Source organism: Trichoplax adhaerens, genomic scaffold, assembly GCF_000150275.1.
Source record: "Trichoplax adhaerens TRIADscaffold_33 genomic scaffold, whole genome shotgun sequence".
NCBI lineage: Eukaryota > Metazoa > Placozoa > Uniplacotomia > Trichoplacea > Trichoplacidae > Trichoplax > Trichoplax adhaerens.
Window position 1 is genome coordinate 11891 of NW_002060973.1, and position 10117 is coordinate 22007.

General features: G+C 31.7%; 1 protein-coding gene across 1 annotated transcript; it reads left to right on the forward strand.

Moving 5' to 3' along the window:
* Positions 1–6775: 6775 nt before the first annotated feature.
* Positions 6776–8304, forward strand: TRIADDRAFT_33358 (uncharacterized protein; the record flags this gene model as incomplete). Its single annotated transcript, XM_002117918.1, has 3 exons — positions 6776–7056; positions 7271–7540; positions 7845–8304. The coding sequence occupies 3 exons, from the start codon at positions 6776–6778 to the stop codon at positions 8302–8304; spliced, it is 1011 nt and encodes a 336-aa protein (XP_002117954.1).
* Between the last annotated feature and the right edge of the window lie 1813 nt (positions 8305–10117).

Genomic DNA, 10117 nt, shown 5'->3' on the forward strand with positions numbered 1-10117 from the left:
TGTAGGTAAAATCGTATATGGAGTTTCTCTACTATTATAAAACTCTAACTAACTGCTAAAATCACATGCTTATTTTTATTAGAACTATCAGCTGGCTACTCCGATAGATCGAAACGGAAGATGCTTAACCGATCAAAATAGGTATAATGTACGTAATATAGATTTTATAGAATTTTGCTCTTTACATAGTACTTTGCAATCGAAGTCAGACAGATGCCGATGTTTCACTGTTTTCATGAACTGATGAAATTACCCACAATCGTATGCTATATATATTTGTACTGTATTACGATTATATGTTGTAAGCTTGCTAAATTCATCTCGTAAGCAGATGTCAAGCTTTTGTTTTTAAATAGCAGTTGATCACCCTTTAAATATCTATCTGCCAATGCACTGGTCAACATTAGAAATTAGGCATCATCACAGTATATGTATAAAATAATTACTTAATTTTAAATCTAGATTAGCCAATAAGTAAGGGTCTTCTACAACTAATGATCCAAACACCTAGGGAATTTTAATTTAGATAAATTTAGGATCAAATACTGTATAGTAAAAGGTAAGTAACAATGCCACTCGCTCTGGTATGATTCCATATCACACTTAATCTAACTTCTGTGGGCTTCAATCAGTATCATTGCCAATTCTACTAGTAACGTCTATATTGCACGCGTATAGTAATATGTACTGTATGTTATACAAAATGAGTCCCAGAATACAATAATTTAAGCAATTACTTAGTCCATCACCCTTAAAAGTAAGTTAAATTCAACAAATTTACTATATAACAAGGACTGCCTACATCATTTAACAAAATATAAGTTGTGTAAAAATCTTGATCGACAGACAAGATCAGCTAGTATATCAGTAATCAAAGATTAATAACAACCTCAATCAATGGGTTTTATTCAAGAAATCTGTCAGTTTTAGCAAAATACGACCTTCATTGTTGAAAATGATCTTTACTCAGTTTAAAAATATCGGGCTAATTGGTAAAGTAAGGCCTTATCAACATTCCATATCATCTTATCTATTTACGACACCATGGGTGAATTGACTTAAGCTGAATTGAGATCTTTAAATTTTCTACTATTACAAATTAAAAGATACGCTTATTACAAATAAAAATCTAAAATTCGTGACTCGGGGAACTTTCCTAATTAAATAAATTATATTATATAATACAATGATTATTGAATTGGTTAGTTAAATTGTGTAAATATGCGTTAATAGTAATGAAGAGTAAATGCTAGTATTATTAACAATGAGTTCCGCATGAAACAGTATGTGGATCTTAAAAAGAAAAAATCAATTACTAAATTGAATTTTATAGGTTTATAATAATCATAACTGAGATACTCACAGCATAAGATTATGATACGAGTATGCAGTACTGTAAGCTCATAATGCCCAGTATACCGTTTACGGTACAGCTCAAGCTACCAACGTACTGAATATTTATTTGATGAGAAAATCGTGGATTTGTGCTATTCATTTTTAGATTAAACCGACATAGCTAGAATATTAAATTTAAAAGTTAAAATCCATAAGCAATTTACTATTTTTAGATATAATTCTGTTAATAAGCTAATTATAAATGAATAAAATATTCAAATATTTAATTTTAAATTAGTATTACTGCAAAAATTTCAGTCAATAATCATGCTATTTATAATTATTACTTATACGCGTACATACAGCATTCAAATAATTCTAGTTCATACATCCAGTCTGAATAATCTTTCCGACAATCATTTTAGTTGGCCCTCCAAAAGAAAATACCTATTACTATATGAGGAATATTAAGAAGGATGAAGAATGATTTATAGTATACTTCAATATAGCATTTTAATTTTTAGTCTACTCTCATGGATCCTGGATTGCAATTATTAGCAGAAACTTAAACTTATGCATGCTCTAGTAAATATTAATAAAACCTTCCGTATTCCTATCACGTCATTTTAAATTATAACTTTATTGATTAATCTATGTCTATTACTGACACTCCAGTAATACATACGTTGTAATAAACTAGAATAAAATTAATTATCCATGATACAATAGCTGAGTCTAGTATATGATTATATTAAAAGTAGTGTACTAATTATGACAATATTGCCAAATGCTTCACTTCGGTATTTGGAATTGTCCTTTACCGCCCTAACCTCTTAAATTCATATTAGTAAAGTTATTATCAAGCTGTACGATTACTACTAGAGCATCTGATCTAAGATTATGTAGTTGCAGGCATTAACGTTGTAGGGAATTTATTTCCTGCAAGGTAGCATTTATTGGGACTAATTAATTCCATTTAGTTTGCGACTTAGCTGAGATTCTTGAGATGCTAATTGTAGCAAAATCTCCTCTACTTAACTAACACCCTAACACTAATTCTTTCTATTATTGTGAGATTTCATAATTGAATATTCCGATAAATAATTGTTCAATATTAGAAAATGTAGTTAATTCGCAAGCGCAATTAGTCAACTCAGAAGCGAAATTATGCTCATACCGGCTAGCATTACTGCGTCACGTTATTATCGTACGATGGATAATATAGGGAAGCGTTACAATGTAATGCTAACCAATATTTATATGTAGAAAGCCATACATGTCTTTAGCAGTTGCCGGATAGCTTCAGATAAAGAGGACCTAAGCACGCGTATAGCACTGGCAGTTATTGGATAGCTCTGCATCTATACGTACAGTATATTATATAGCTACATACTGTATAACGAACGGATACAGACAGCCATATATAACACAAACAATTATTGGTGGCTCTTTTCCTTCATTGTGAACGGAAGTGGCCGGTTAGTTAAACATGCGTATATCTGAAATGTATCATTTTGGTCCTGAAATATGTCATTATAGTAAGGAAAATCAATCAACACATATTTTATTTATTATATATTTTAATCATCGTAACTTTGTTATGTTTTAAGTATTAGATACCAAATAAGGTCAAAAATATCATTTTACCTTTGAACTTTGATTGTCCGACACCGACTGATTAGCTTGAGATAATCTCATGTATATTATATTACTAGTACAAACTCACGTCGCTTTGCTGACGGTTTACGATAATGTACCCATTTGTTAATTAACAGATAGTATTACCATTCGATATTATATATATCCCGTAATAGCCAGGCTCTACTATATATTCGCAGCTATGTTTCTAGAATACTACTTTTCAATAATGCATTTACGGATGAAATGCTATGAATTGCTAATATTAAGATTAGTTAATGGTCCAAAGCACATTATGATAACTAATGTACGGTGATGGACATAACAAGTTAAGATTAGCAGGTACTGTAAGATATCTACAATGCGGGACAATGTCGTTAGTACTGTGGTCAATTCTATACCAATCATTATTATGTGTCTAAGGATCGCTTGCTCTGTCGATAACAACCGTTATAAGAAAATGGAAGAATCAAAATGGCTGTGTAGAAAACTCTATAAAGATTCTATGTTTATTCAATTTTCATCAGAGTATTACATCAAATCAGAATTGAAAGGCCCAGTGGCCATCCTTAGCGATATAACGAATACTATTTTAAAAATCAGTACTCTGTAGAAATTACTACCTTTTTAAGAGCTATCGTTTTACATGAAGAAATCTTGAGGTAAAAAATACTGTAAGAATCTTATACTGACCTATTGAAATGAACCCATAATCACAGTCATCTAACAGTAGTATAAATACCCCGCGCTGCTCAGGGTGGGTGGGTTGGATTTGTATATTAGGGTAAGTTTTTAGAATTTGTCTTGCCATGATATCAAAACAAATATCGTAAATGGAAAACAAACAATATTTGATAGGTGGGAGAGTGAGATAGAGTCTAATTCGTGTAATGATTAATCACTGACTTGCAATGTTATAAAATCTTGACTGCAGCACCATACTGACCGGTTATTACCGCGCCTAAACGCACAAAAATCTATACGTTAGTAGAATAGCTCCAAATTATATAATTAAGGCTTCCCCTTATTATGTTATTTCCATATCAATATCTCCCTAATGTATTTCTAACCACAATAATTGTATATCAGTATATGGTACTTATGAAAACCGCTCAAAGTTACCAGCTGCAATTGCTGTTGAAATAGTGAGGTTGAGACTATGATTTTACTATTTTAGTATTCAACGGAATCGATAATAACGTCATCGAATTGTGAAGGATTGCATAAAAATATTTATAGAATTTACTATAGTTCAATAACGTTGATACTATTTGCAGTACTATTAGAAATATGTTTGAATGGGATATATTTTTTAGAGGTTTTAATAATTACAAGTATATCAGGATATGCATCGAATAAATTTACCGTTTTACTCCTACAAAATTAATATCCGACATGTAATTATCACAAATTGTCACTTAAAGTGGCATGATCAAGAAGATATTATCTAAGTAGGCAACTAATACTGGGTATGGTTATTTATAAAAACTACACTGGGTTCGGATCCTATACCGGTACTGTATGTATGAGAATATACTTATCTTTGTTAAAGCGGTAAATTCTAAGCGAAATTTTTCACGAAAATCATCGACAGATTAGGTTTTAATTGTTTTTATTTGGTGATATTGTTTTTATAGAGAGAGAGCGTCCGAAACGTACAGTACTATCCATCTTCAGGTATAAAAATATATATATTCGTGATACAGGAGAAATAAACGTATACGAGAGGTCTTGCTGTCTTCACCTAATATTTGACAGTTATCGCGATTGGACTGTACTGAAATTTTGTTGTAACATGTGATCAAATTCATGAGATAACTGAATAGTATAAAAGTTAACCTTTGTTGATATAGATATTTATACATTGTCTGAAATTACGATCAAGTGCTATTAATTTCTTTATGTGCAAAATCCGGCAAAATACTATGGTCTTTAAGTGTGCATTTGGCACCAAGTAAACCTATGTCCCCAAATCGTACACTTAGCTCGATAGGAGACATTCAGACATTTTTCTAACTTTCCAGGTCATTGAAATTCTAAATATACTATTTCTTCAAAGTATGCAAAAGTCCTTAAATGTAAGAAATTTAATTCATCTATCGGTTCTTTTGTGGTCTTGTAATGTCTTCTACCTCTAGACTATAGTCTATTAAGGTTTATAGATGCCAATTGCTAACGTTACCCATATTCTAATAGCCCTATAAATAAGTATGTCCATCCTTACTATTTTAAAATGTTTATCTTGAATCTATTAAGAATCTATCCGAGAGACATGTTTTGTACATGAACGACCCTTCGTATCGCTGATTGTCAGCGATTTGCTTTTTTATCTTATCGTTCGTTTAGTTTCTTTCCTTGACCTCTTACTGAAATTATGAAATTCAATCAAATACTAATTTGATTATCTTCGAATGCGAAGTGACGATGTCCTGTGGTTAACATCACAATGTTAATGCAGTATACGAAATTAACATTCTTAAAAGAAGGCATTATTACAATTTTACAAAAGCTACGGAACTTCTGATTATCGGAAATAACTTGGAAAGCATGATCTAAAATAAACATTAATAAAAGTTATTATTCCTTTAATGGTTGAAAGTCCGTTTTTCCGGCTAAAGTTCAAACTAACTGACACAGTATGCCGCAGCGTGAAGATTCGATACGCTATTTAAGTCGAAAGAGTTAAGCTTTTATGCTTAATCATCTGAAGGATCGCCGCTCGCTTGCAAATTCTTCAAAGAGGTTCAGGTAATAAATTTTTTTTATATCTACTTACGGATCCAATTGATAATACATGCGCTTATGAAAGTCTGAGCGATGTATAGAATAAATCTACGTCTACAGAAGAGTATTAGAAGCATTGAAATAGGCAACTATAAATGATACATTAATGACGGTAATATATTTCTTCCACCCCTGAACAGCAATTTTCAATATTAATTAATTATCAATATAATCTGACAAATAGCCAGTAAATAAATTTTTTCACCTCTATAAAGCTTTCTAAGGATAAAAAATCTTATAAAATCTAATCGTTTACATACCTATTAAATAAGTTTCAATTGGTAAAAGTCGTTGAATGAGATTAAAATACGATTTATAATTTATAATCAAAAGATTCGATTTCATCATTAATACCCGAACGTTTAGTTGATATAATTCGTTGCTTTTGGTAGTCTTATTACTGTAGCAGACTATTAGAATAGAATGACTTGACATTTAAGCTTTAGCCATTTTTAACTCTATAACAACTGCTTTAGCTGGTTAATAAGATTAGAAAATTATCTTGAACTCCAATACCAAGCGATTGATTTCTAGAAAGGTTTAGAATAGTAAGAAGATTAAGCTACGAGCTGTTAGAGAATTATAGTGCAGTCCCAAATAAGCTTAAGACTAAGATTAAATAGTCGTATTGCAGTTAGATAGTCTTTCGTAGTTGTGAAACGGATCTAATCTTATGCAATAAAGTAAAGTTTGCAAGAAACTGTAGTTCTAGTATTTTTAGGAAGACGCTTTATCGGAATGAATGAATTTCAATAGCGGATATCAACTTTAGTTAATTACCGATACTTTATAGAGTTTTAAAATTGGCAGAAAATTGAAAGTATTAATATTGTATAGCGCTAAGTATTATAATTTTATGAGTTTATAATAATCAAGTGAAACTACCTGTATTCTATTGTTTATCTTTGCGATAAATTTAATTCATATTTATCCTAATAAGATGTTCTAATAACTATCATAATAATAGCAAATTGTAATACCGCTTATCATTTCTCTATATTTCAATTGCATTATAGCTATGGCGCCCTTACCCTTAACAAGTACTAGAACATTGATAACCAAGGAAGGAGAATTTGACCTCGACTTCGTAAAAGAGGCTGCACAAGATGAAGTTAAGCCGCATCCAGGAAAATACCATACCATTGGTATATTATATCATACATACTATCACATACTGGCATGTGTGGGCTTTTACCATCTCTTCTATCTCAAATGGCAGTCCCTTCTTTGGGTGATCTTTTATCATTATTGTGGTATCATTGGAATCGGTACTGGCGTTCATCGGCTGTATTCCCATAGGTTAGTCGATTGACATACTCATATAACTAGAATCTAGAAAAATATAGCAATTATCTTATTGAGGTTCGTATAATTCTTTCTATCACATGAGTTGATGTAGTCGTAACCTGTGTTAGGATCATTAAATAGATACCGTTAGTAATTTCATACAGTTCAATGCTAATTCTACTTCGGATAATATTCTTCAATAACTCTACATTCTGTATTAAAATAGGGCTTTCAAAGCAACTGTTCCATTAAGAATTTTACTACTCTTCATGTACGCCATCGCTAATGGGATAAGTGCCTTTTCGTGGAGTCGTGACCATCGCGTTCATCATAAATATTCCGATACTGATGCTGATCCCCACAACGCCAAGCGCGGATTATTCTACTCTCACTTTGGCTGGTTACTTCTTCATAAACACCCTGAAGTGATAAATAAAGGCAAAAATATCAACCTCGATGATTTATACAATGATCCCATTCTAATGTTCCATCACCGGTAAGTAACGTAAAGTTGGTAAATATACCTCTGAAAAATTGAAAATAATTAATGAATAAAGTCCTTTGCGTTTGATCTTACAGTAAAATTTGTCATACTTTAGTACATAATGCGATCCTGCATTAATTTGGTATTGAAAATCTAAATAATTTGTGAATACAATTTCATAATATAGTTAAATATTCTATGATAGAAATTATTTATATTCGTAATATCTTGTTGGTATGAAAATCCGATCATTCTTCTCGTACCTAAGTATTCTCTATTTCTCTTGTTATTTTCCAAATCCCTTCTATACATACAGTCACTATACCTTGATCCGATTCATCACCTGCATAGTCATTCCAATCTTCGTTCCAACTTACTTTTGGGGAGAGTATTGGCTGTACGCTTGGACCGCTGGTCATGGTCTTGTTCAAGTCTTCACTAGCCACTGTTCCTATACTGTAAACAGCTTATCTCATCAGTTTGGTATGAAACCGTATGACACAAGCTACCTTGCTTCAGAATGTAGATTATCGAATGGTCTTACGCTCGGGGAAGGTCATCATAACTATCATCACGCTTTTCCATACGACTACTCGCATGGTGAATTTAACAGCTTCTTACTACCTTTCAACCTTTTCCGCCTTCCTAATGGCTCGACTACCTTTATTGAAACTTGCGCTCTCTTGGGCTTAGCATACGATTTGCGTCGACCACCGAAAGAGATGGTATTGCGTAGAATGAACAGAACCGGTGATGGAAGCCTGAAAGTGGAATAATCTTTCATTTTCCGAAATCTGATAGTTTTATAGGCTTGTAGGCGCCACTCATCATAAATATTGTCGTTTATTCGTACACGATAGTATTAATGCACTTTCGTATCGCAAATATTCTATATCACTCTCTATGGCTTTATAAAATTGACTATATATTCTTCTGATATCTTGTCTTTTTACATCCATCTATTTCTTCAGCTGTTTCTCTTGACGTAATTTATCTTTTATGTACGTGTTCGATTATTGTTTTCTTATCATTTCCTAGAAGTTGTCTAAATCGATGCAGTCAGTACTTTTATAATTTATTTCTGTATATCCATCTATTTATTTCTCTCGCTATAATCTCTGCTGCTATCCTTTATATCATATCTTACGTTCTCTCCACAGAATAATAATATAATATACTTTTTCATCTGTGGAAACATTACACTTATTTCTCATATAACCTTTTTAGCACGTACTGTAATCTTTTTTAATTAAATAAACGATATTTACGAGAGTACTTGAATGTCAAATAATTATATTATTGCCGGCATGATGTTAGATAATTATAATCAGCGCATGCAGTTTTTTATGGTCTACGCGTAGATAAACATGATCATTTTACTATTATTTCTAGCGAGAAGGTACTAAAGATTCTAATAGTTATAATCAGTTCAATAATCATAATTATATAAGAGACATCAGACTTTTAGTTTGTAGACAGAAAAAATATTCTGAAATACGTTATATGGAAAAAATGTCATTAATACTGCAAAATATTAAGAAAGAAAGAAAAGGAATATGACATCAAAGGAGTTAACCAGAGACAATTAGTGGCGCAGTACGAAGCACCTTCTACGATTACGAAAAAATCTGAGGTGCCTTGTCGGAAATCAATTCTCTTAATAACCGTATTTGTTAAGAAGATAAATTTGGGCTTTCTTTCAGCGGATATGTATTGTAGAAATAATAATCTATCGAAAGAAAATGACAGCAAGATGGATAGATTTAGGACAGCAGTTGAAATTTTTGTTGTAATTATTATTAATAATGGCTAATTTAATTTGTTGATTACAGTAGGAATTAAATTACCTTGTTCGAGAATATTTCGGTACCCAATCGCTTTACCTACGTTTGCGATTTTATATTAGTTTATATATGCGAGTCCTTCGCCAGCTATTGTATAACATAGTAATTGCTGAGTTAGGTCTGTAGTTGTAATAAACATACGACTGTATTTAGGGTACGTCATATAAAGTCGGGTATTGCCACTTGAATAGAATCGCTTTTCTGCACATCTTGATACTAGCATACTAGACTTGATAGTGAATTAGCTTTAGTATCTTGACAGTATAGTAGGTATGGTACCGTACCCAGTAATAATGTTTATATTGAAATATGTCGTGAATAGTTGTTCCGGTAGAGGAATTGGACACCGATTGATTTGTAAGTATTTGTTAATTCTAATTTTGTAATTTCCACATAGGCGCACACTACCGTTAGGTTTCATTACAATTACCATTATCGTAAAATAATAATATTGATGCATATTCACATAGCAAAATAGATGACTGTTTGCCTTAAATTAAGGCGATACTGCTTCACAAGCCCATAAAAACCCATTTATTATTTCATGTTGTATCGGAATGAGATCTGCACTCGTAAGATTGCTGATTTCTTAGTCACAGCCTAACTACAATGTCAACAATTGATTAATATTATAAGCTGGATTCGCTATTGAACTGAAAATTGTTGCTTGAATTTAGTAAATTTTGTCTGATAATTAATTATACAAATTTTTTTAATTAAACACTTTTGACGCTAAATGAAGATT